General features: G+C 43.6%; 6 protein-coding genes across 8 annotated transcripts; 3 read left to right on the top strand and 3 right to left on the bottom strand.

Annotated features, from left to right (window-relative positions):
- Window positions 1-34: 34 nt before the first annotated feature.
- LOC125988056 (zinc finger protein Xfin) lies at window positions 35-2,688 on the top strand. The gene is made up of 3 exons (XM_049752823.2): window positions 35-124; window positions 838-1,755; window positions 1,823-2,688. The coding sequence occupies exons 2-3, from the start codon at window positions 840-842 to the stop codon at window positions 2,185-2,187; spliced, it is 1,281 nt and encodes a 426-aa protein (XP_049608780.1). The 5' UTR covers window positions 35-124; window positions 838-839; the 3' UTR covers window positions 2,188-2,688.
- Window positions 2,689-2,852: 164 nt separating this feature from the next.
- Window positions 2,853-6,649, bottom strand: fbxo3 (F-box protein 3). Its single transcript, XM_049752817.1, has 12 exons — window positions 6,484-6,649; window positions 5,758-5,847; window positions 5,272-5,435; window positions 4,981-5,095; window positions 4,685-4,889; window positions 4,557-4,602; window positions 4,397-4,481; window positions 4,131-4,253; window positions 3,950-4,065; window positions 3,766-3,873; window positions 3,610-3,689; window positions 2,853-3,534 (listed from the first exon to the last, which is right to left on the bottom strand). The coding sequence occupies exons 1-12, from the start codon at window positions 6,567-6,569 to the stop codon at window positions 3,427-3,429; spliced, it is 1,326 nt and encodes a 441-aa protein (XP_049608774.1). The 5' UTR covers window positions 6,570-6,649; the 3' UTR covers window positions 2,853-3,426.
- A 1,852-nt stretch (window positions 6,650-8,501) lies between these two features.
- On the top strand, window positions 8,502-12,856 carry f2 (coagulation factor II (thrombin)). Of its 2 annotated transcripts, XR_007488210.2 has the most exons (16): window positions 8,502-8,630; window positions 8,820-8,900; window positions 8,977-9,056; window positions 9,134-9,158; window positions 9,380-9,445; window positions 9,520-9,628; window positions 9,719-9,855; window positions 10,240-10,533; window positions 10,608-10,724; window positions 10,826-10,952; window positions 11,033-11,200; window positions 11,290-11,463; window positions 12,012-12,190; window positions 12,278-12,348; window positions 12,421-12,662; window positions 12,716-12,856. XR_007488210.2 is itself a non-coding variant. In XM_049752805.2 (15 exons), exons 1-15 carry the CDS (start codon window positions 8,570-8,572, stop codon window positions 12,568-12,570), a joined length of 1,839 nt encoding a protein of 612 aa, XP_049608762.1. In that variant the 5' UTR covers window positions 8,502-8,569; the 3' UTR covers window positions 12,571-12,856. The 2 variants fall into 2 exon arrangements, 1 of the variants encoding a protein (XP_049608762.1); XM_049752805.2 differs by having other exon boundaries at window positions 12,421-12,856.
- Window positions 12,857-13,043: 187 nt separating this feature from the next.
- LOC125988044 (zinc finger protein 345) lies at window positions 13,044-18,406 on the bottom strand. 2 transcript variants are annotated; one of them, XM_049752799.1, is made up of 11 exons: window positions 18,281-18,406; window positions 16,894-17,096; window positions 16,644-16,721; window positions 16,217-16,297; window positions 16,026-16,124; window positions 15,636-15,759; window positions 15,281-15,560; window positions 15,062-15,203; window positions 14,310-14,829; window positions 13,698-14,153; window positions 13,044-13,586 (listed from the first exon to the last, which is right to left on the bottom strand). In XM_049752799.1, exons 1-11 carry the CDS (start codon window positions 18,282-18,284, stop codon window positions 13,381-13,383), a joined length of 2,193 nt encoding a protein of 730 aa, XP_049608756.1. In that variant the 5' UTR covers window positions 18,285-18,406; the 3' UTR covers window positions 13,044-13,380. The 2 variants fall into 2 exon arrangements, with proteins under 2 accessions (XP_049608756.1, XP_049608755.1); XM_049752798.1 differs by lacking the exon at window positions 18,281-18,406 and adding an exon at window positions 17,821-18,261.
- Window positions 17,025-21,543, top strand: si:ch211-207l14.1 (uncharacterized). The gene is made up of 5 exons (XM_049752853.2): window positions 17,025-17,162; window positions 19,291-19,538; window positions 19,617-19,847; window positions 20,064-20,162; window positions 20,288-21,543. The coding sequence occupies exons 1-5, from the start codon at window positions 17,138-17,140 to the stop codon at window positions 20,396-20,398; spliced, it is 714 nt and encodes a 237-aa protein (XP_049608810.2). The 5' UTR covers window positions 17,025-17,137; the 3' UTR covers window positions 20,399-21,543.
- LOC125988065 (tetraspanin-7-like) lies at window positions 21,055-24,622 on the bottom strand. Its single transcript, XM_049752849.1, has 7 exons — window positions 23,923-24,622; window positions 22,968-23,156; window positions 22,537-22,611; window positions 22,355-22,450; window positions 22,091-22,246; window positions 21,939-22,022; window positions 21,055-21,691 (listed from the first exon to the last, which is right to left on the bottom strand). The coding sequence occupies exons 1-7, from the start codon at window positions 24,001-24,003 to the stop codon at window positions 21,623-21,625; spliced, it is 750 nt and encodes a 249-aa protein (XP_049608806.1). The 5' UTR covers window positions 24,004-24,622; the 3' UTR covers window positions 21,055-21,622.
- Window positions 24,623-24,712: the final 90 nt, after the last annotated feature.

The following is a 24,712-nucleotide window of genomic DNA, read 5'->3' as shown; positions in this document are numbered from 1 at the left end:
TGCATGCGCATTACAAACAAGACGCTTCTGGCACATGTGACGAAAGCGCAGCAGAGCAACAAACACACAGTCTGATTGGTCGTTTAGAGGCGAGTCGTGACGTCACTGCTCGTTGCCAGAAGCGGTGAGTACGCGTTCTTTTGTGAAAAAATGGAATTGTTTTTTGCGCTGAGATTCTCCTACACGTACTGAGCAATAGGTTTTACACCGTGACAGCTTCCGACAGTTGCAGGTCGATCGAAGTGAAGCCTAAAAACGTGCACGTGAAAGAGCGAGCAACATTTAGCCTTTCGTTAGCCTCATTGTTTTGGAAAAAGGAAAATAATTGTTTGGATTTATTCATTCGTCATTCATGTATTTATTTTTCAGTGATTTAGTTATTCAAATGTGTTCTGTTTGGGTCAGCAGATCAAGCTTAGACCCGGAACTAGACGATGAAGGCTTTATTAATACAAGAATACCTAGTTCTGTTATAATTATTTAATATTTTAGGATCTTCCCAATCCTCTTTTCCAAATCCCATAGTTTTGTTGATGTATACTGTTAAAAGAATGAAACCAAGATTAACCCTCTCCTCAAAAAGAAAAGTAAATACAAACAATCAAGATAATGTGGTTGCGTTAGCGTGCACACCCTCTTTGAACCAATCATGTAATCATATTACGAAGGCGAAAAAACGCAGTTCTCGTTATGTTCTTAATGTGTCCTTGATTGTCTTCCAGATGACAAATGCGAATTGCATGCATATGTCCACAAGTTGCACTGGTACATGAATGATGCAGTGCACTAATAGGATATGGAATAAATGTTGAAACAGCTTTCTGTATCTCCCTGCAGTCATGTCAGTCGTCAAACAGACTCAAGGGCAAGCGGGAGGTGGTATGGCTAGCCATCTCCAGTGTCCGCTCTGTGGTAATTTTGCCAAAAGTCACGCCTATCAGCTGTCCCACATGGCCTCCGCCCATCCCACCTACTTGGACAGTGTGGCGGTGGGTCGCCTCGGCAACATCTTGATGTACCAGAGCTATGCCCAACTGTTCCACTGTGCCGAGTGCTTTTTCACCACCCGCGACTTCACTAAACTGTACCAGCACATCATCACTAAGCACTGCTTGGACGAGACGGTGGCGGCGGAGCGAGGAACCGACGCGGAGTACAACGGGAGTAAAAAAGGGGACAAGGAAGCAGATGAGGAAGTAAAGGAAGCAGACAAGGAAGATATGGAAGTAGATGAGGAAGTAAAAGAAATAGATGAGGAAGTTAAGGAAGTAGATGAGGAAGTGAAGGAAATAGATAACGTTAAGGAAGTAGACGAGGATCTGAAGGACACCAATGAGGAGGAGGCAACTCCTCAGAGACTCAACAGCGGGGAGGAGGTGAAGGATGAAGACAGCATGTCAGAGAGAAAGATCTGCGACGTGGATGAATGCGTGTTGCTCTTTGACGGCGCAATGTATCAATGCCTGATTTGCGGCGTGTGGAAAAACAAACTGAAAGGGGCGGCCATTACCCACGTGGTGCGCAAACACAGGATCCCGAGGGAATTTGCTTCCCAGAGGATCAGACAAGACAACGGCGCTTCGACCTCTACCTTTACGCCCAAACGGAATCCGAGCAACGGCATGGAGGAAGAGGAGGAAGAAGGGCTGAGTGTCGACCTTCTCAAAGAGGAAATGGAGGCAACGGCCAAAGTGGTCCACTTTCGCTTCAATCGCTACGTCTGCGTGATATGCGGCTGGAAGACCAAAATGAAAGGTGAGGCCAGAGTTCATGATGTCACATTAGTTAAAAGGTCGTTACCGGAACTTGATCTCTTGAGCAGGTTTTGCCATCAGTCACGTGGTGCGTCGCCACAACGTGGCGCGTCCCTACAGCTGCAAAGACTGCAACTCCTCGTTCTTCCTGCCCAGCCGACTTCAGCAGCACATCCGAGCAGTTCACCGGCCGGGACGGTACGCCTGCCCCTTCTGCAGCTTCAGGTCACACGTCCTAGCCGGCTTCAGGAGACACTGCGGTCGATGCACTGCCCGCGAGGAAGGGGAATGGGGACTGGGATTGGTGATGCCCGAGGAGGGGAGAGAGGTGGTGATGGTCAAAGAGGAGACCAAGGAAACGAGAGCTGGGAGGAAAAGAGCACGGAGGCTGATTGAAGAGACGGAGGATGAAGACGAGCTCATGTTTTTCTAACACAATGCTTCTCAATTTTTTAGGAAGAAGGAAATATCTCACAGCCTCCCTAGTGACTATAAATCAGGGATTGTCAACCGGTGGTTCCTCTAGTGGTCCGTGGGAGTATTGCAGGTGGTGCGCAAAATTGGAATTAGAAAATAATTCTAACATTTGTGGCTTCCCACGTTATTTCTGTTCATTACTACAGTTCAAAGTGTTGATTAATATTCCGCCAAAGCAATGGTCCCCGAGTTGCTTCTTGGTTATAATGGTTTGGACAAAACCAGTTGAAAGCCCCGGCTATAAATATTTGTCATATTCATTTGTCTATAAATTTGTTATAAGTACACCTTGGTACAACATTGTGTCCTAACGTGCCCCTGGTATTTGAGAAGGCCTGAACACATGGCAAAAAAAAAGTACTGTACATCCAACTAGCCCACTGATTCGCAAAAACGTTCCTTTACTTAGCAGCTTTTTTTTTTTTCTACAACTGGTTGATTAAAGTGTATTCAATGATTTGTAGTGTATTATTTTATCTTGTATAATAATTGGTTGTACCAGTGAAAGTAAGGGAAATGGAAATAGATGTTTTGGTCATTGCAAATCCAAGTACTGAATAATGAAATTCTTTAAAAGAAAATTTGCAATTGTGTCGAATACAGCCGGACTGGTGTCCGTGATAAGGTGAAGCAGCAATGAAGATTTATTGAATCATCACAAACAAAAAACAAAGCCGCCACAAAGTGATGTCACTTTACCATAGAAACTGCAAGAAATGGGCCTCACTGTGCTTCTGGTAACAAAAAGTGGAAACATCATGATTAAAGCCACCACAGGAAGTGATTGAGTTCAACATTTGTTCTGCGACTTCAGACTAAAACCACACTCTTTACAATACCCCCAATCTGTAATAAAAGACTACTATTAAACTAAAGCATTGATGGAACGCCCCCCCCCCCACACACACACACACACACACACACACTTGCAAAAAAAAAAGACCGGCATATGCCGGCTAAAAAAGAATTCTGTTCAGGCCGCTGGCAGCTGAAGAGTTCAGAAAATATAAACTGAAAGTGAGGCATCACCATCGCCTGCCTTCTCTTGAAAAAGTCAAACAAGCGCCGTGAAGTTGTGCAGATGAGACAAGCTGCAAGGCGATAATGTCCCAATGGCTTTGCCCACAACCCACCGACAATAAAAACAACAACCGACCAGCCACCTGGTTTCCACAGCAACGCCTCGTCACAAACATCAGATGTGTCGGGGGCACCACGCTCCTTCCAGGGCGGCCATGTTGATTCCCCTCAGACCATCGTAGTCGTCCTCATCTTCTTTGCTTGACGTATAATCGCTCGACTCCTGACGAAGAGAGGAAGGGGACCGCTCTCACAAATGTTCCATTGGCTGTCTCGGTGTCACGCCCTGTCAACTCACTGTCTGCAACGTGGGCTCTCTGAATGGCGGGCACACCATCTGGAAGCGAGGGATTGCCACGTTGAAGACTTCCTTGTTGTCTGTGGCAAGAAAGAAAAATGTGGGCAGCATTTCAGGAGTGCATGTTAGAAGTCTAACTTCTTAGAATTGCGTTACCAAGTCGGTGGAAGGTATAGTGTCCTTCCATGTACTCCGACGGCGTGGAGAAGGTTGTGCAGCTGGCATACTCGTGAACCTTTCCCGGCGTCATGACCGGAAACTCCCCTGCTCACATACACACGTCCTTAATCGCTCACCTTGTCCAACCAGAGTCAACCGCACGGCGGCGTGAGCAGCGTACCGACCACGCCGGGCCCTTGCACCTCCTCCACATTGCCGTCGGACGTGGTGATTTTCCAGTAGCGGCTGTCCAGTTGGCAGGCCACCTCAGGCGGCGCGCCACTCGCCATCTCTATTCTGAATGGCACATTTGGCTGGTCAGCGCATGGCAACAGTGGCGAGTGGGAGCGAACAAATACTACCTGATGCGGTAGGTGAAGAAAAAGTGCGGCGGGTGGACGGAGGAGAGCTCAGGCAGGAAGGAGGTCGAAACAGATACGGTGATATCCCCGGTGGTTGTCACGCAGCTTTTATCGTGCACGTACCTGCAGGAAGTGACATCACAATTGGTTGATGAATTGCAGTCAAGCTTCACTACATTGTGGAGTTTTAAAACTATGGGGGGGGGAGGTGCTCTTTGCAGCAGAGCTTAGACCCCAAGTTCTACAAATAACACCAGACCATGTACCTGAAGATCTGGTCTCGGATGATCGGGTACTCCCCCATAACCACGTTGTTGACATAGGTGGTGAACCACTCCAGAAAGGAGGAACCTGAACACAATTGACACTTTTTTCACAAAACAGCACACTAGGTGAACATGCCAGTAAATGTGGCAGCCAACCCACCTGTCATGAACATGTCTACGACTGAGGGATCCTGGGCTGTCTGATCCTAGAAGAGAGAAAGGTGATGGTCACACAAGGGACAGCGAGGTAACACTTCCAAGGGCTTTCTGCGGGCATGAAATACAAACAGGGCAGGGGTAGAAGCTCTCAAACATGCGTCGCCCTTCGACGTGCTCCAGGGCCATGTATTGGCTGAGGCCCGTATGGAAGCAGAAGGTGAGCGGAAGGCAGCATCTCATCCCCTTCTTCTGCTGGAATCCCCCCGCCGCCGTCTCCACGTCCAGCAGCACTTCTGAACGGTAGTGATTGGATAGTGACATGCTCCCCATCAGCCTAAGAGGACACAAAGGCATGAGGAGGCACACGCAGACGCACACACACACCAAACACAAATAGGAAAACACGCAGTCACGAACATACTGACCCCGGGATGACCAGCATCTGGCCATTGTGGATGCGGTATGAGCAACGATAGTCATCCGGAAGGTTGTAGCCGATCTGAGCCTCTACGCTAGACAGCTCTGCCTCCGTGGCACCTTCTGGACACCAAAACAAATATAAACCATTAGTAAACTAGACAGACAATCACTGCGAGTGGATTTACAGTAAGCCGTTGTTGATGACGGTAGAGAATGAATGGATGGTTATGTACGTATGTTAAGTGTGCTACATTAGATGTGCAAACTGAAAAAGTATCATGCCGCGGTGACATTACCTTTAAGTGACGCGATCATGCGTGGACATCTCTGCCGCAGGAAAGTAGTCAGCTGTTCCCAGGCTCTCTTCAACACCGAGTAGTACTGGATGTAGCGGCCCAGGTCAGCGTAGTACTCCTTGAAGAGGTTGAACCAGGACTGGCCGCTCTGTAGCCGCTCATCTCTGAACAATGAGGCAAATTTAAACAACAGCACAAATCAGTTAATGCCGCACAAACACTTTCAACGCTTTTGTGGAATGAGAAAAAAATAAAACAAACGCCAAAAGCGAGAGAGAAAAAACAAAGAAATGACTTCTTTCAAATGTCATATTGTCAATGATGATATTTGTTGGAGGGGATAAAAAGTCCCTTTAAATGAGATTTTTGCAACGATAGATAGATAGATAGATAGATAGATAGATAGATAGATAGATAGATAGATAGATAGATAGATAGATAGATTTCCTTTTAAAGGTACTATTGTCCATTTCTACAATGACTTACTCTGCGATCAGCCAGTATTTGGAGCACAACGTACGCCACAGCGGATTGTGTTTGGACAACTCATTCAGCCTCCTATTGGTGGAACTGACGCTGTAGACCAAGCATAAATACAAACTCATATTATAAATAAAATTGCATTCACTTTAATAAGCAGTGCTGAGAAGTAGCAAAATACAGATGTCATAATTCAGTATATTTTTGCTTTGCTTCAGAATATGGCTGCAGCCATCTAATATTATCAGGGTTATTCCATTTATTATTATTTGATGAAACACAAAATGATCTCACATTATGATACAATACAATCACGCTATACAATTAAGTGCACATGAGGTGCGGTATTTTTTTGTTGTGGGCCATAAGGTCAGATTGTATTTAGAACTTTTATACTTATGTAAGCAGTTGAGATGTTTACACACTGCCTCAAAAGAGTGAGTACTTGTGCAAAACCTCTTGATGGTAGTTAGCTGTAACCAGGTGTCAAATGTAATGACATTCAGAAGTTTGTCATCACTTCCGTGTTTTCTAGAGCTTATTATTAGACATAACCATTCTGTTAAACAACTGCTGTCGCTATCGGTTCTGTTAGTAGGCTGAGAAAATGCTATCTGTTGTTATTAGCCGTCTTAGCGCCATTCGGCCTCTTCACTTTCTGCTTGTTTTGGGGGAACAAACGTCATCAGTACGCGCAGTGGCGGTGTAAAGCGTTAGGTATCACATACTTACTTGACCAAGTCTCTAAAGTCAAGGAAGGACAATATGTGCAGCAGCGGGTCCGAAGGGAGCAACTCGATCCGAAACTGGGGCTCCATTGTTGACAATCTTTTTCTTCTTCTCCGCCGCCGCGAGTCAACCGTTGCCACTTTTAATGTACGAGGTCTCCCCCGTCTGGACAATAGAAACACTACATAAACAAACAAGACGATAGACGTGTCTGGCGAAGTAATAGTACTGTATTTAAAAAGGTAGTGCTGGTTGAGTTCAACCGCTAAAATATCAAAACCGGCACTAAAAAGAAGAAAAGGACAGTCGCTACACGTAAATGCAAATAATAATAAAGTATAATCAATTTTACACATTTTTAAATATAATTTGGAATAAAACCTTTCTGCTTTTCCTCTTCTATTAAACGACATCATGGTCATTTTGTACTGAGAATCTCATGCCACATGTTTTTTTTTCTTAACGTGCAGCTCTTATCTTGACGCACATACTATTAAAACATGTTGTCATAGCTGTGATAATGTGGTGAACTGAGTAGCAAAACAAAAAAATTAGGTAAAAAGAAAAAAAAAAAGAAATTACATCTTGTGTATTTCATATTGCATGATGTTTTTCAAACCAAGCGTTAGCTTCATTTTTGTGCTATCAAGACAACAAGCTCCCATTTGCTAATTTTGTGAACTAAGTAAAAAGCTACATTGGTTAGTAACAAGTGAAAAGTTACACCTGAATTTCCCGCAGATCAACTGCTGGCAACATAACCATTCACATCTATTGACAAAGTAAAGTCTTCAGTTAACCTAAGAAGCATATAAATGGAAGATCAGAACAAAAATCTCTTAGGTGTGAAGCTAACTACTTTACTATTCCTGATTCATGATCTTGGGTCTTGTAGCCTCAGGCCAAATGTTCATGCTGTGAGTTTTGAACGCTAACATAACCATGTGAATGAAGTGTAGGCCTGCCTTTTGCTCTCAGAATGCACTCCTCTTCCCGTCAATATTTGCTCTTGCGTGTGTCAATCGGACATGCAAGATAAAGTTGATAAGGTTCTAAAGAATCTACAGAGACAGTCGTCAACTTAATATCTTATTTTCACCAAGCTCTTTATATTATTTAGATCACCCGGTAACTTGAAGAGAAATGGAAGACAAGCACACAAGAAAAGCCTCCGAAGCTGATCCTTTTACTCTGAGCGTACTTCAAGAACTTCAAAAGTTTAAAATGGTCACTGTGATGTCAGAATGGGGGCGGCAGGTTTAAGATCATTATGCAGGCCGTATCTCAGTTTATCACGTACATTTCTTTGTCCATTGAAAACAAACAGTCGGAATTCTCGGATTCAAGTGAAAACGGGTCATAGCTTTTTATCTTCAGAGAGAAATGTTTGGATGGTACTCACGTCTCCGTACGTGTGACCTCTCTATGTGAGGAGTGCGCATGTGTGAACGCTACATCCATGTTAGGTTTGATTGGATGGCCGAAAATAATTGAGTGTGTATGGAAATATTGAATATATTAAGCAGTCAATCAATAAAACCCATCTTGCCAGTGTTGGCCTTCTAACTACAAACGAAACAAAGTCAAGAGCCAAGATGGAAGCCAGACCTAATGGATGAACTAGCTTAGCGTTAGCTAGGACATGGCTAGTATGACACAACTGGGATACATTTCAAACTGGATCAAACTGGGTTCTGGCATTGGCCAGGCTACAGTGCAATATCCTGGAGCTTCAAGTTATTTTAAACATAAAAGGAAAACCTACATTCAGATTAATTCAAATGAGATAAGGAAATATGGCGTCCGGTATGATGACGAAAAAGGGTTAAGTGCACTCTATTTGCCATTTTTCATCATTTGCCGACATGAACATGAATGGCAAACAAGACATTTTGGGTGTGAGTCTAAGCTCTTCCACCAGGTATTGGGAGCTGGATGAGTTTGAGTAAAAAAGTGTGCCTCATCAACCTGAATCATACTTTGACCTTGCAGTCAATATTCCCGCCCACCAGATGACGCAGGTCTACAAAGAGACTTAACGGGAATCTTCTGGATTTGGTTTGGAGTTTCCTGCTTGGCGGTGAAGATCATGGTGGGACCAGCGGCTCTTCTACTTTTGTTCCTGCTGCATGGCTGTCTGACGGAACATGGTATTTGATCCTTAAACTTTGGTACCAGTAGTTAAGTGACAGTGACAAGATGGTTTTAGAACATCTGGTTAAACAGAAAATGATTTCACAAACTTAGAGTCAAGACCAAGCGGTCAAAACAGCAAGAACACTTCTCAGAAGAACCCCAGTTTGTGGACTAAAAGTCACATTTACTATTTGTTTGTGTAGTTTTTCTCGACAGCCAGCGGGCCTCAGAGGTTCTGATCCGAACACGACGAGCAAACCAGCTGTTTGAGGAGGTGAAACCAGGTAAGAGACCCGCTCCACAAGACAAAAAAGACTAAAACGCAGTCCATGTGTGTCAGTGTTTGCCTGTTGTACTCAGGGAACCTGGAGAGAGAATGCATCGAGGAAATCTGTGACCACGAAGAGGCCAGAGAAGTGTTTGAGGAGCCAGATAAAACAGTACGAGCGCACTCATTTTCACTTGCTGACTGTGACAGCTACTCCGAGTTAAACTATGATTTGGGATTCCTTTTCAGGAAGTCTTCTGGCAGAAATATCTGGGTGAGTACACTGTAGCCTTTAGCATCCTGTACTTTTGGGTTGTCCTCCTTTCACAAAAACAACCCGCAAGAAGCTAGCGCAGCTGCACGACAGGAACAAGTTTTCTGGATACGTTCGATTCAAGTTCTTTGACTCGCCGAGAAGTTTAATCAAACATGAACAAAGTCCAGTGTAGCTGAACTCGCACAAACACACAATTGTGCAAATGTGTCCCTCTACAGACTGCAAGGGAACAACACTGCTACGAACACAGACCAACATCGACTTGGTCAAAAAATGTATCAAAGGTAAAAGCAGAAATAAGGAAGTGTGGTGGAAGTGATCCAAACATCTTTACGCCAGCGTACCTTTCTGTGTCCAGGTCAGTGTATTTCCGGCAAAGGCCTCAACTATGAAGGAGACGTCCACATCACAAAATCTGGTAGACTCTGTCAAAGATGGAGTAGCGGATTCCCGCATCCCATAATAAGGTATCCGCTCCATTGAGCGAGGCACTCAAACACAAATAGGTGAGTTCAAAGTGCTTGGCGGTACGCTTTGAAGAATGTGTGTCTTTGCAGGGAATTCAACGCTTCAGAACCAGACAGCATCCTGAAGGAGAATTTCTGTCGGAACCCAGACGGAAGAGATGAAGGACCCTGGTGTTTCACTCAGGACCCAATGGTGCAGAAAGAGACCTGCACGGTTCCAATATGTGGCAAGTCTCGTTGACCAACTACGTAGGGATGACTTTGTACTGCAATCTGAGCAATTTCCATTGTGCCGTGGTTTAGAAAATGAGGCAGGGTGGATTTACAGGTTTTTTTGGTCTTTGTGTGTCTGGTCGTACAGAAAGTTGTATTTGCGTACGTCAAACTGCCTCAGAAGGGAACTTTCTCTTATTGAACCGCTTCAATGGCTCATTTTTGCCTCTGGCCTTTTCGGCCCGGCGTCAATTTAATACCATGAGGTTTGGATAGCCATGCTGGAGAGTTATGGTACAAAGCAGTCTTAAGACATATTGGGGGGCAGGTTACAGTACAAAGCGGTCTTAAGATATATTGGGGGCCGATGCTGTATCATGGATTGTTTTTCCTTCAAGGGCAAACCTTTGTCCCCCCCACTGTGGCCCCTGCACCAAAAAGTGCCAGTGACTGTTTAGTGGATAATGGCGTGGACTACGCCGGTGACCGGGCCGTGACCATGGGAGGCCACACCTGCCTGCAATGGTCCCTTCCAGAAGTCAAGAAGCTGAGCCAGGGCAAAGACTTTTTACCCGAAGTCAGTCTCGAGGGCAACAAGTGTCGTAATCCTGACAACGACCCAGAAGGCCCATGGTGCTATATTCAGCAAAAGGAGAATGTGACAGTGGATTACTGCAATTTCCCTCTGTGTGGTAAATATGATGCCAGTGGCGCCACTTCAACCAGTGCAGCAGACAGCAATGGGGGCTGTGTGTCTTACCTGCAGAAGAAGACCTGATTGACTATGAGTCGCCGCCACAGTCTGCTGGTCGCGAGCGTTCTGTCGGCGCACCTGCCAGGAAGGCATTTTTTAACCCTCGTTCCTTTGGGCAAGGGGAGAACGGTAAGACCTTCTTATTTTCTGGCCACAAAATGAGCAAGCAGAATGAAACTAGTTCATACCTGGAGGGGGGAATGGATGCTTCTGAGCTTGATGTGTTGCAGTGTGTGGCGAGAGGCCCCTGTTTGAAAAGCAGTACAAGGAAGATGCTAATGAAAACCAGCTGCTGGAATCATACCGACAACAACGCATTGTTGGGGGTACCGATGCCGAGGTGTCCTCAGCGCCATGGTAACCAGACTCGAACTAAATGACTAAATACGCCCCTGGTCCAGAGTGATATGGAGGTAAAACGTGTTCATGTCCTTCAGGCAAGTGATGCTGTACAAGCGAAGCCCTCAAGAGTTGTTGTGTGGCGCAAGTCTTATCAGTGACCAGTGGATCCTCACAGCCGCTCATTGCATCCTATATCCTCCCTGGAACAAGAACTTCACCACCAACGACATCATCGTGCGCTTGGGCAAACACAACAGGGCCACGTAAGACAAAATCTTTTCTTGCCACCACATGCAACCATTTGCGGGCAACACGTCGGCGATGCTGTCTGTGTCATGTCGTTCATATCCAGGTTCGAACGTAACATTGAGAAGATTGTGGCGATTGACCAAATCATCGTCCACCCAAAGTACGACTGGAGGGTGAATCTGAACCGAGACATCGCACTACTGCACATGAGGAGACCGATCGTCTTCACTGACCGGATCCACCCCGTCTGCTTGCCCAACAAGAAGGTGGCCAAAATGTGAGCATACAAGTCTGACACCTGACTTTGCGTGCTAGAAGACAATGAGACAAGATTCCACGGATACAAGAGCATTCAAAACTACTCCAAACATGGTATTTCTGTAAAGAACATGTAAATACCACCTGATGGTGTTCTGCAACTCATTTTCATCATGAGTAGATGACCACTAGTTTTGTGCGATTCAAAGTTTGAATCACAGGAAAAATAACTACAGGTGTGATAGCGAATCCAAAATGCCATGTCATGTGAACCAGTGGGTTAAAAAGCATAGCGTGGAGAGTCTCTGTCACTAAAATGCAAGAGGGTCAAGAGCTGCTCAAATATCCTTATTCTCTCCCTTATTTCTCACCCGTTTCCACTCTTCCATTTCTTCCGTGACAATTGCTCAACCTTGTTTGTGGTTCAATGAAATCATAACATGGAGCCTTAAAATAGTTTCCTGTTTAGTAGTTTTGCAATTATCCAGTTCAGTACGACTACAATTCCGTGGTCGTGTCAGAATGATGGATTGCTACGATGGACTGACATTTTTCGATTGCCGACAGGCTGATGAATGCAGGGTTCAAAGGTCGAGTGACCGGCTGGGGAAACCTGAGGGAAGCCTGGAGCCCGTCTGCGAGAGCCTTGCCGACGGTTCTTCAGCAAATCCATCTGCCCATCGCCGATCAGAGCGTCTGCAGAAGCTCCACGAGCGTCAGGATCACTGACAACATGTTCTGCGCTGGTACTATCTCTTTGTTCCTTTCCAGTTTTCTTCTTTAAAATAAATAAATCTGCTGGGGCAAAGGCAAATTATATTGACCCCTTTTAGGATACAAACCTGAAGACTCAGAGCGAGGTGATGCCTGCGAGGGAGACAGTGGTGGACCCTTTGTGATGAAGGTGAACATCATGTTCCATCAATTCTTTCTATCATTGTGAGAGATTACCTTGAACGTCTCCTTGTTGTCGCAGCATCCGGAAGAAAACCGTTGGTACCAGATCGGAATTGTGTCGTGGGGTGAAGGATGCGATCGTGATGGAAAGTATGGCTTCTTCACGCATGTTTTCAGGATGAGCAGGTGGATGAGGAAAGTCATTGAAAACACTAATGATGAGGACTAGAGTGTGAAGCAAATCATGCAAATAAAGTTTGTCCTGTTCAGAAATGATTTTAATTGATAGGACACAACATGCAGCGGCAACATTCATCTACATTTACAATAAATGCACATTTCAGTTCATATTTCTGTAAGAAATGTACCGTGTAAAAGTAGTTTCTGACTTGCAGACGGCAACACTCGCCACCATTCATCACATTACATACATGTCTCAGCTAAATGTCTTTAGGATGTCGTTTGTGCTCCAAATTATGTATGATTTGTTAAATAAACAGTTGCTTATCTGTGGAGGTTTTTTGCATATGTTCTCATTTTAGATCCTTGATATCAATTCTCAGACGGCTTTGAAATTGCGTCCCCCCCAGATGAGATCAAATATTTGAAGGCGATGAAGTCCCCCTGAATAACCTCTAAATGCAGAATAATCCGGCCACTCCTAAACAATCTCGCAAAGTGAATTAAAATACATGAAACGTATTGTACATTTTTCAAATCGTTTTATTTCCTGATGAATGCCATGCGAATGGTGATAAAGATGGGTGATGTTCTAAAGTCCCAACATCGCTAAGAAATCAATATTTGTCAAGTATTGGAAAAGGGGGAGTACAATCTGAACTGGTCAACAGCCAATCGCAAGGCACGCGTAGAAAAACAACCATTCATAATCACAATCACACCCAAATAAAATTCTATTTGCGGTAAAAACAGTCAATCTATATCATGATCTATTGGTTCAAAACACCCAAAAATATTTTTTTAAAGACATGGATGAAAAGCTGCACATCATTCAAAGATATTGAAGTGAAGAACCGTGTCAAACCTTGTCAGGTGCCATTGCTTCGTCGCCAGCCGGCGTGTGTGTCAGCAGGTGTCTGTTAAGGTGAGTCCTGCGAGTGTAGCTCTTTGGACACAAAACGCAGGCATACGGACGATTGGTGCTGTGGCCCAACAAGTGTTTCTTCAAGTCGAACTTCCTCCGTAAACATTTTCCACATTCGGGACAGGAGAAGGGCTTCTCGCCTGGATGTCAAGCATTTCACAAACACCAATCAGCCGGATTTTACACTCACACAAGTGCAAACCTTCAGTAAATCAGGCCCTTCAGAGTGCAGAGCGGTCGGTCCTACGTACCCGTGTGGATGCGGCGATGTTCGATCAGGTGGCCTGAGTTAGCAAAGGACTTCCCACATTCCTGGCAGGTGTACGGCCGCTCACCAGTGTGAACCCTCATATGTTTCTGCAGGTCGCCCCCGGACGGCCAGCCCTTGCCGCAAACCGTGCATACATACGGCCGCTCGCCGGTATGCTGCCGCACGTGCACGTTGAGGCCAGCGAGGGCCGTGAAATCTTTGGAACAGTAAGGGCAGCGATACGGTCGCTCGCCACTGTGCGTCCTCAGGTGGCCCTCCAGCCCGTCACGTGTCTTGAAGCGTTTACCGCACTGAGGGCACAGGAAGCGACTGTCTGCGTTGTGAGTCGCTCTGTGCGACTGGAGGCCGGTGTGCGAGGCGAACATCTTGTTGCACTGCTCGCACTGGTATGAGCGGGGCGTGTGCGAGCGCTGATGGATACGAAGCAGAGTCACTCCTGCGGAGAAACCGACAAGTTAGACTTGACATCACAGAAAGATGAGTGACCATACTCCTGTTCTGAGCCACAAGTGGAGCTCCTATCTCAAGGCAGCACCGTGTTGCTCCTTTTGCCAGACAATGATCTGTACTGGCACTTTTTGCCATCTGTTACCTGGGAAGGTCTCCTCACAGAAACGGCAACGGAAGCACGGCTCAGCACCCTCCACCGTGTGTGTCTGAAGATGGCGCAGCAGCTGCGACTGCGAGCTGAACTTCTGCGAGCACACTGTGCAGGTGAGGTCAAGCGGCTGGTGCCGTTGGCGGTGGGCGTCTCTCTCTTTGGCCGAGCTGAACTCTTTGCCGCACTGGCTGCAGATGTAAGCGGTGCTGTCGCGGTGGGTCTGCTTGTGATTGGTCAAAGTGGATAGGTGAAGGAACTCCTTGTCACACTGGCCACATCGAAAGACGGGCCGGGCGCGGTGGCTGCGCTGATGCGACAGCAGCTCGGCTTTGGTGCCGAAGACATCGTCGCACTGGAAACACATGTGGCTTCTGGTGGAGCGAAGGTATTTGTGTTGGCGTTCTTTGGAGGGGAGCGCCTTGTCGCCAGCAGGTGCTTTATCTTGGCGTGCTTTTACAATTGTGCTTAAGGTGGAGCCGCAGGACTTATTGGCATGCAGGTGACGGATCACCTGCAGACAGACCGCTCATTAGTGCTGTCAGGACGAGCAACTGACTGATATAGACTTTTTGGAAAGCACAATAAAATTCTGATCAACCGATTGATACAAAATATAAAATAACTTATTTTTGGGCCAAGTACAACAGATATGAATCTGAATTTTTTTTTACAATCGTATTTATATTGTTTTGGCCATTTGGGGGGGGGGGGGGGGGGGGGGGGGACATTGTGGCAACAGATACCTGAGAGCGGTAGATGAAATATTTCCCACACTGTGGACATTTGTGAGCCACTCGCTGAGAATGTTGGGAAGCGCTGGATATGGCATCAGTGTGCGGCTGATCTGGCACATATCCTGATTGGCTTGCACCCGAGTCCTCAACACTGATTTGAAAAGTTGATTAGAAAGATAAAGTACGTGAAATGTGGCATGAGTGACATCAAGGGGGAAAAGATCTCACTCGTCTCCCTCAGGTTTCACGTGTGTGACGGAATCCGCGGCTGAGCTGAGGTTGGACTCTGGTTCAGCTGGTGGTGACATCTGCACTATCACAAAGTCCTCTTTTTCATCTTCCATCATCACGGTTACCTCCATATCCACATCCAAGGCGGGACTCCCCGTGTCAGTGTAAAAATCTGATTGGACTTGTACACTGAGGTGAGGAGGCTCAGGATTGGTCAGCTTTGTGATGAGAGGATGGGACCAAGCAGAGTGGAGGATGTTCTCTGTGTCACAATCAACTATCAAAAGAAAAAATGGGTTACCAAATTTTTCTTCAGACAAACAAGACACACGGCCATGTGGAAGATTTATACCTGCGGGAGTGACTTGACCTAACCAACAGCTCGGATTACTTAGTAGTATTTTCAGGTCCTCCTTGTCAGCCAGACTGAAACAGTCAGCCAGGCAAGCGGGGGCAGCACTGAGCCATGATGCAGCCTGGAAAAAAAAAAAAGTTTGCATGTATGCACTAGGTTGACCACAACATTCAACAGCTTCTTGCAAACGAAGGGATGATTATATATTCATGCACATTGCAGGAAGGTTTGATTCAAATCTTATATTATTTTGACATGGTATCAAACAAGTTTATTTTCCAGCTCCTATGGCCCATTTTTGCACGCTACTTCAAGAGAACGACCCATATACAGTACATCCCCACCCAAATGATTAAATTTTTGTCCGTCCCATAAATTGAAGGGTACCTGTTTGAAGTCAGGGACAGGAAAAAGCTGCTCCAGCCGAGCCAAGAATTCAGAGAGAAGAGTCTGGAGAGCCTCATCAAAGGTCTGGTTGAACACATCCTTAAAAGAGCAAAGTCAAAATTAAACACGAAAAGACACACTTATCTTAAGGTATGGCATCATCATCATCATCATCTTGTTGCGACTCTGACCTGCAATAGGCACTGTCTATCCAATTGACTGGCTTTCAATAACGCGGAACCACAGTCGACAATCTGTGAGCCTGCACCGAGCTGGAGAACAAAATTCAGAAAAGTGAAGCACGGTTCGATCATGTCAACTTCAATATGATGATGGCTACATGCAAAATTAATCAGGTTACTTTGCTCATAATCACATTGGTCTCGTGACTTTTTCCACAGACTTTGTCCATAGATTTTAGCCCAATCTATTTAATGAACTACATTATTGTGAAGTCTTGATTAGTCAACAAAAATACATACTGATTTAGTCAATTATAGTTTATGAATGGATGTTTTGTTTCAGTTGATCTACTGCAACAGTTTTTAAGTGTGTGAAAACGATGTAACTCAAATGAGATGAAACTCGAATGATGAAACCGGAATGTGTGTCTCTCACTGGTATCATGGAGATGGAGGGAATCCCGTCCTGGTTGACCTGGTGGTCAGTTTGCGCTTCAGCATCAAGAAGGCTCATCTGTGGTAAACGACAAAACTTTGATGCTTGTATTTCTTCAAACTACAATGAGATTTGCATTTAGACATGGGATTTTGTTGTAGTGAGAAAGGAAAAAAATACTGGTTGGAAAGGGAAAAATCACACAAACAGGACAAGATTTCTAATAAGTGGGCAATAATGAGACCCACACCTTGGCCCTGAGCGCAAGCAGCAGCAGGCTCCTCTGTTTTTCAGTCAGCAATTGGGGAACTGCCTCCGTCATCAGAGACACAAACTCTTCCAGAATTCCATAATCCTTGACACTCTGCTGCTGTGCCACCCGCCACATTGCCGCCGTCAGCAGACGAAGAGGAGAGACGAGAAGGCGCAGTGAGGAAAAGGAGAGTGGAGAAGCTGCGGAGTGAGAACACCAGTACAATTTTGAATTAAACGACATGGAAAATAATGTTAGATTCAAAGGTGAGTATCATTCTTTTTTTTTTTTTTTTAAAGCATAAGCAAAGTTAATTTAAGAGATTCTTACGGCTGAATTTGCCTTACTTATTATTCCATAAAGATTAATATTATTTAAAAGTGATATTCTTCAGCAGCTTCTGGATTTTCATGTTCCTATTTTGTCTATTTTATGTTCAACAATTTAAAAAAGGAATAAATAAATCAAAATTTACAAATTACTCTATATATTAATATTCTATAGTTTGAGGGAGGGTATTTTCTAGCCACCTTTGATTAATTTTGACTGAAGTCACACAATCCAAGCAACTGTGACAAAGATCGGCAATTGCTCACCTAAATACAGATACCTTATTTATGCAGTTCAAACATTACAAGCTCATTTCCAAGGAAGGGTTCTGTGTATATCCATGCAAAGTTAATAGTGTGATTTTGGAAATATTCCAAGATGAACTTCCATTGGAATTAACATCATTTCATAAATGTGAACATTTTGCTGTCATAAGCTGACATCCATGCCAAGTTGCATAACGGCAGAATTTAATATTGCCACTTCACTTGAGGTCATTAGCCAAGTTTAGGCTTGCAACACAAAGCAAACTAAATAGCTACACGACACATTTGATACATTATTGCCCAAGCAGCATCATGTAAAACCTCTTACTTTTTATCAGGATACCACTGCGTTTGCATAACATCTGGTGGTTAGTCAGGATGACAGTGAAATGGATTTGCCAAAACTATATTAAAGTTCTTTATCAAGAGAAATACAGTGCTACTAAATGTTTTCCCAAAAACGTCCAAAAATGACGATTTTGACGATATACACGAGGATAATAACTTTGGGCAATGAGTGAAAGGAATAAACTTGCTAATATTGGACATTATTTCACAAATATGTATCCATCCATCTATTATCCGAATTGCTCCTACTACTCTAATCTGTTTATTTACCAAAATGGCCGTAAGAATATCCGAACTTTTTCATTACTCATGTTTTGTTTCATGGCATTTGAGTACTCGAAAGCAGACGCAGTCGTATGCTAGCACGCCAGCTACATCCTCCGAAAATGACAATTTTCCACATAATGCAATAAAAAAATTAAATATACATCGAGACGAACCCATTTTTTCGTTTAGGTCGCAGACTGGAAATTCAAGTGAGTAATGATGTTGACAAGTTAGATGTATTCATCAACATAGAACATTACCGCCATCATACCGGAAGTTTAAAATCTGGTTGTTGTCCACATCCGGCGTCACGAACGCCCACATACATCAACCAATCAAAACATTATTTGAGCTTGTTCGATTTATTAACAATAATAATAATAATAATAATAATAATAATAATAATAATAATAATAATAATAATAATAATAATAATAATAATAATATTATCTTTAGTGCTGCAACTTTATATATATATATATATATATATATATATATATATATATATATATATATATATATATATATATATATATATATATATATATATATATATATATATATATATATATATATATATATATATATATATATATATATATATATATATATATATATATATATATATATATATATATATATATATATATATATATATATATATATATATATATATAAAGTTGAATGAACATTAAGTACCTTGTGTCTGTAGTGTACTTTATTCAAATGAATATATGTTCAAAATGATGTCCCAATTTTATTGGAATTGAGGTTTAAACTTCAAACGTCTATTTATAGACGTCTAATAGACGGCTTTTAGACCGGAAAATGCTCAGCGCTAGAGTGTAGTATGGTGCTAGAAAGTAGTATTATTGAGGCATTCAAACAGTCGTGTTACACTTCTTTCTCACTGTTGGGCTCCTTTGACACAGATACACTAAACCAGCTTCATCCATCTTTGCCTAAATGGATTATCAGGCTTTTGGCAAGAGCAACACAAGCAAAGAGATTGAAGCAGAGAGTGCATTGATATAGAAAGACTAGCATTGGATGAGTTTGTTGCAGCCCAGTTACAAGTAATGTGACCTTTTTCAGCATGTCCATTGCAACATAAATGCTGGCCTATTAATTAACTCCGAGTTATCTAACAACAGACCCTTTCTTGGGTTAATGGATGCTGAAGACGGAAGTGAGGTCTTTGCACAAGACCAGAACCCTGTGATTTCAGGAGAGGAAGATGAAGAGGAGGAGGATGAGGAAGAGGATGCCAACATTTTCAATGCCTGGATGCAGCGGTACAGAGGTAGCGAAAAGCAGAAGACAACTGATGAAGAGCAAGATGAGGAAGTGGAAGAAGGTACAGCTGAAAGCAGAACTAGCTTGGAGTCAGCTCGTCTTCAAACCAAGCGCCGATCATCTCTGCCGTGTCTGGTAAGATGCAGCACGTACAATTCTTTAGTGCTGTAATTTTTTTAATAAATAAAACCAGATTTTCATTGGTGTGTGCAGGCGACTCTCACGACCATGCAGCTCGCTCGTCTGCATTCCTGCACCAAAGCTCCCGTGACCGCCAAGACTCTGCTGCGACGTTCCTCCTCTCGTCGACTGCTGCCATCTCAGCAGGAGGGAGCCTCTTGTGCACCTGCTGCTGAACGGAGACCCTCTCTCATACCCACAATCCCAGAGACCATTGCGCCTGAGAAAAAGAGCCAGTTCAGGAGACGCAACGTCATGTCTTTGGTGAGAGAGAGCTATGGCTAGTGTTAACCTACATTTGTGTTTGGTTTTCAAAAAGTCATCCTTTTCAGGCCCCACCTTGCGCCTCTTGATATTGCCCCGAGTAAATCAACCTTCCAAGGCTGAAATTCCAAAACCTCGCCTTTAACGCTCAGACATTACGTTGAATGTCATAATCGTTTTGCGTAGAATGACAATAACCGCTTGGGTGTACTGCAGAGCGATGCAGACAGCATGTGTCTGATCTGCCATCACGACCTGAACCGAGGACCCGGCGGGGTCCGAGAGCTGCAGTGCACACACACTTTCCACAAAGAGGTAATTACCAAGTGCCACTCCCCATCTGAAATGAAGCAGATGCTTATGATACTGTATTGTGTATGTTGTGTCTTGACTTCATAGACAGTATCTCATTTGGTAAAATGAGTGTTCTTTTTTTTCAGTGTATAGAGGAATGGTTATGGAGGAAGCAGTCATGTCCTACATGTCACATCCAAGTCCTCGCACCTCAGCAGGCGGCCTACTGGAGCTCCACAAGGGTGATAGTACCCTGAGACACAGATTCGCACCCACTGGAGCTCCATCAAAAGGGGGTCAATCAAGGCTGCAATGGCCTTTAAAATTCCCACACATCACGCAACAATGGCATGGTCAGCAAGTGACTTGATATAGACCATATTCAAGACTACCGTGGGCACTGGGAGGCTGTGTTGATATTTACACTTATTTTCCGTACAATGATTCAATCCTCTGTACTCTCCACTGCTCAAAACGAACACCACACTCAATGATGAGTGCTAGAGGAGTCATGTCTGTATTATGGCGGGCTAAAGTTAGCCCACTAATGCCATTTAGAGGATAAGTAGATGTACACCTTCTAACATGCAGCAAGCGATGAAGAACATACCAACAAACAAACTGAAGACTAAACATAGGAAGAAGATGAGATGAACTTTGTGGTACACATGTTGAGTCAAGTTCAGGATAAAGGAATTGACTGAGTTGGTAACTTTAAGAGGAAAAGTTGGTTTGAGCTAAAAATCTAATGGTTCTAACACTTTGACGTGCCTGCCCCCTTATCACGTGTTAAATTAAACAACTAACTGAATCTTTAATAATTTGCTTACGTATTTCCTGTAATGGTTGGTGAGCCATTCCTAAAAAAAAAAACTAAAAAAAAACAACATTCATAAAATTGAAATAATTTCCATTCTTGAAACTAGTCCCTAAACTTTATTGGTCCTTATTTTGTATGACAGCAGAGTTTGCAAATAGGCCCATGTTAGGCAAGACAACGTTTGCTGCATTGGGTCATTTTAGGAGATCTCACAGTCAACCAAAAGAAAAGAATGACTTCATGTTGATCAGATACCAAAATGGGAATGACTTACAAATTGACATAAGTGAATCAGTTAACATTTCTGTAATTCTATTGTCTACAATAGCACAGTTCATGACACCTACAATATCATACATTATGGGCTTTCATATTAACACTCAACATTTGTTGTTCCATAGTTCAAATGTAAGGTGAACTCCTTGGCCTTCGCCAAGTAGTCAACAATCATCTTGTTAACTGAACCAAACAGGAAAGAACCAGACTGTTTGTTTTCCTCTTTTTTAAATGTCATGAGCTGTTCGACAACTAATTTTCCCCAGAGGGGACAATAAAGGTTTCAATTAATCAATCAATCAATCAATCAATCAGACAAAGAGTGACCTCGTCTGTATTTTACACAACATAGCAAGTGATTCCACAGGTTTCCATTGTTACTTCTTCAGACCATCTCGTATTGGTTGGTGTTGATGAAGTGAGACAGACAGCAGGCCAACGACATGCCGATGAGCTGAAGCACATACGATGTCATTTGTTAGAATGGTTCTATATCTTATTTGCTCTGATTTACAAATTTTATTAATTTATGTTGTTTTTGAGTGTGTGTGTGTTGGGGGGGGGCTGTATTGGTGCGATGGCATTTCCAATGTTTTGAGATACAAGTCTGGTCACCAAATGAACGTTTGAATTTGTATCTCAAGGTACCACTGTGTTTGATTAGCATGGTTTGTCACGCTATTCTGAAGACGGATGAGCACCTGAGAGAAGGCGATCCCAAAAGTGACCCCAGCGATAATTCCCATGTTGCTCTCGATGAAGGACGTCACCAGCTGGTAACAACCCTGCATACACACAATTTTGCCTTTTAATCATTTATCAATCATGAACGTGTGACTGCATCACTCATCACCTGCTTGTGGACTTTGCGAGCTGCCAAAGTGGCGTTCTTCAAGTCTGTTTCTTTGCAGTCGGAGAAAGTAACACAGCAGCTGACAGGGATTCCCCCGGTTGGGAAATAGTCGCTGGCGAACCAGGTAGTATAGTTATGAACACCGCAGCATTGCAACTGCACAAAGGGGACAAAAATAAAACAATGCAGAGCTAAAGTTAGCTATTCAATAGTTTGGGCGTGTAACAAGACAGACTAGACATTACTAGATGCAGGGACACTGACTTTGCGTTGAACGTCATCCACAGCCACACTTCTGTCGCTTCGTCCATCGTATCTCAGCAGAGCCTCGCTGTACGTGGTGAGGAATGTGCCTTTGATCTGAACATGCACAAACAAACACACTGACTTCCACAACAAATGGTTTATCAAATGAAAACATTTGGGTTCGGTTGTCGGATTTCAACCTCGTGGCGGAAGATGAAGCCTGAGATTCCAGCGATGAGCTCGATTAAGAAGACCAAAGCCAGAAAGACGCCGTACTGTTGGGGTCAGACATGCAATCAGGCAGACCTCAGAGGTCACACATTATCAGACAACGTATGAATTCTGGAGGTGGGGGTTAACTCTTCTTCCGTAATCCCTCAGAAAAGGCTCCATGGCCGTGTCTCGATCTTTCTGGTATACATAAAATAGTTCAACTGCCGCCTCCTGGTAATTACAATTAACATAGCGAGCATTAAACGAATTCGCTGAAACAAAATCAACAAAAACATATTCAGGAAATGAAGTTTAGAAGTGTCATTTATACTATGGTGGATCTTTGCTTTTTGTGACCAATCCGTTCCAAAAAGCCTGACTAAACCCAAACGTTGCCAAAGCCAAAGCGATATTTCACCAGTTTGAGCATCCAAGGATGCCCCCTGCACGTGGCGAAGCATCCAAACAGGCCGAACAGCACAATGGCAACGCCGGTGCCGGTCAGAACAAAGGGAGCGTTGGACGGTGCACTGGAGATCAACAGCGTGTAAGGACTCAGCATGAACTTCCACCACAAACCCACCGCGAGCAGGACCACACCTGTCACCTGTCAAATTCAAAAAAGCAATAAGAACCATACACAAGGCCAAATATAGGAAACCAATAAACCCAAAAATCATTAAAAAAAACAAAAACAATAAAACCTTGGCTTGGTCGACCACAGAAGTATGAAAATTATGTTTTAAGACGCTTCCTATGCATCACATTTTCGTAACCTTTAGCTGACAAGACTACTCACCGAGAGGAACAACCAATAAAGAATAATAATAATAATTTTGATCAATCAATTTGGTTCGGGTAAATCCAGATCAATTGTCTTATTCAAATCGGTTTGCATTACCGCCATTTTTAAATCTGTGTATTATCACGTTTAGAGATAAAACAAGACAGATACACTAAGAAAATAACTTTAGGTACACCGATGGATTGGTTTCCAACTGTTTAACAAATTAAAGGTGAAGAATGTCTAAGTGACAGCATCATTCCATTGTCTACGCTCCTTGGAAGAAAAAGTTTGGACACACCTATGTTAGTCACTTTCTTCATTACCAAGTGGGTGAGATGGCTTCGCCCTGTTTCTCATCATTCCTCGGATGATTCCATACCTGAACTCTGCCCTAACCTTTTTAATAAACAGCTTGAATGCTCGTGCAATCATCAGAATCGATACCATTCTCCCACCTCTCAGGATAAAACTTAAACACTGAGTGATTTAAAAAAATAAAAAAAACATGCACATCTTTAAACCTTTTAGCTCAAGACGCAAAACAAGAGATTGCAAACTTTCCTATGGAGTCGAAAAGGCACCTCACCCAGAAGATGAAAGAGTAGAAGAGTAGTAGAATCTTCACACATAAGATGAGCGGTTTGGTTTCCATCCTCCTCGGTGCCATTGCTCCACTCGCTCCCCCTCTCGCTCTCTCTCCCTCTCTCTCTTTCTCTCTCTCGCTCTGGCTGTCAGCCTTGCAAAGAGACACTTGGACCTACTTTGCGTTTGGCAGCCTCGCACACTCGCCTGCCATGCTCACATCTGAGCATGGCGGTGGTGCACGAGTCCTCATATGCCGGACAAGCTCATACTTCACACTCAGGCCACACAATTAACATCAGAGTGAAGCTGTAACACCGTCGCGCCAAGCACATCCAACTACTGGCTGCCAACATCAACATGCATTCTGTCATTGCACACATTTACAAGCTAATGATTCAATTCTGTGTTAGGAAATAAACAAAAATTAATGTCATTCATAGGTTCTAGCTCCTCCCCTAAAAAAAAAAAAAAAAAAACGATTTGGGAATGTTATTTTTTTAAACATTAAAGTACCCGGGTATTATTGTACTTCATAAAAACATACAGCAATGACAAGACAATTGAAAATAATTTTTGTCACAATTTAAACTGCTGAGTCCCAATGCTTGGGTTCTTAAAACGGAGTGAATTGGGTTGAGGATTTGACCCAGCACGTTGGGTTATATTTTTTATTTATTTATATCATTATTTATTTATTATTTATTTTGACAAGTGTGCGAGCAAGTAACAAGTCCAACTGTCAACGACCTCCCTCAAACAGCGGTGGTGAAAGTTCACCTGCACAGTGGCGT

Source organism: Syngnathus scovelli, chromosome 2 (genome assembly GCF_024217435.2).
Source record: "Syngnathus scovelli strain Florida chromosome 2, RoL_Ssco_1.2, whole genome shotgun sequence".
Lineage (NCBI taxonomy): Eukaryota > Metazoa > Chordata > Actinopteri > Syngnathiformes > Syngnathidae > Syngnathus > Syngnathus scovelli.
Note: the sequence above shows the minus strand (reverse complement) of the source record. Positions and strands in the feature narration are given on the sequence as shown.

Coding starts and splice junctions, on each gene's coding strand:
- LOC125988056 (XM_049752823.2), top strand. CDS start 840: ATGTCAGTCGTCAAACAGACTCAAGGGCAAGCGGGAGGTGGTATGGCT. Junction 1,756..1,822: donor CTGGAAGACCAAAATGAAAG/GTGAGGCCAGAG, acceptor TCTCTTGAGCAG/GTTTTGCCATCAGTCACGTG.
- fbxo3 (XM_049752817.1), bottom strand. CDS start 6,569: ATGGAGCCCCAGTTTCGGATCGAGTTGCTCCCTTCGGACCCGCTGCTG. Junction 4,254..4,396: donor ATCCGAGACCAGATCTTCAG/GTACATGGTCTG, acceptor CACTTCCTGCAG/GTACGTGCACGATAAAAGCT. Junction 3,690..3,765: donor CTATACCTTCCACCGACTTG/GTAACGCAATTC, acceptor TTCTTGCCACAG/ACAACAAGGAAGTCTTCAAC.
- f2 (XM_049752805.2), top strand. CDS start 8,570: ATGGTGGGACCAGCGGCTCTTCTACTTTTGTTCCTGCTGCATGGCTGT. Junction 8,901..8,976: donor GTTTGAGGAGGTGAAACCAG/GTAAGAGACCCG, acceptor TGTTGTACTCAG/GGAACCTGGAGAGAGAATGC. Junction 12,191..12,277: donor TGACAACATGTTCTGCGCTG/GTACTATCTCTT, acceptor GACCCCTTTTAG/GATACAAACCTGAAGACTCA.
- si:ch211-207l14.1 (XM_049752853.2), top strand. CDS start 17,138: ATGGAAAATAATGTTAGATTCAAAG. Junction 17,163..19,290: donor AAATAATGTTAGATTCAAAG/GTGAGTATCATT, acceptor TGGATGCTGAAG/ACGGAAGTGAGGTCTTTGCA. Junction 20,163..20,287: donor CACACACTTTCCACAAAGAG/GTAATTACCAAG, acceptor CTTTTTTTTCAG/TGTATAGAGGAATGGTTATG.
- LOC125988044 (XM_049752798.1), bottom strand. CDS start 17,854: ATGTTATGCAAACGCAGTGGTATCCTGATAAAAA. Junction 16,125..16,216: donor ATAGACAGTGCCTATTGCAG/GTCAGAGTCGCA, acceptor TGCTCTTTTAAG/GATGTGTTCAACCAGACCTT. Junction 15,760..16,025: donor CTGTCCCTGACTTCAAACAG/GTACCCTTCAAT, acceptor TTTTTTTTCCAG/GCTGCATCATGGCTCAGTGC.
- LOC125988065 (XM_049752849.1), bottom strand. CDS start 24,003: ATGGCACCGAGGAGGATGGAAACCAAACCGCTCATCTTATGTGTGAAG. Junction 23,157..23,922: donor TCTACTCTTTCATCTTCTGG/GTGAGGTGCCTT, acceptor TGAATTTGACAG/GTGACAGGTGTGGTCCTGCT. Junction 22,023..22,090: donor CTCGCAAAGTCCACAAGCAG/GTGATGAGTGAT, acceptor GTGTGTATGCAG/GGTTGTTACCAGCTGGTGAC.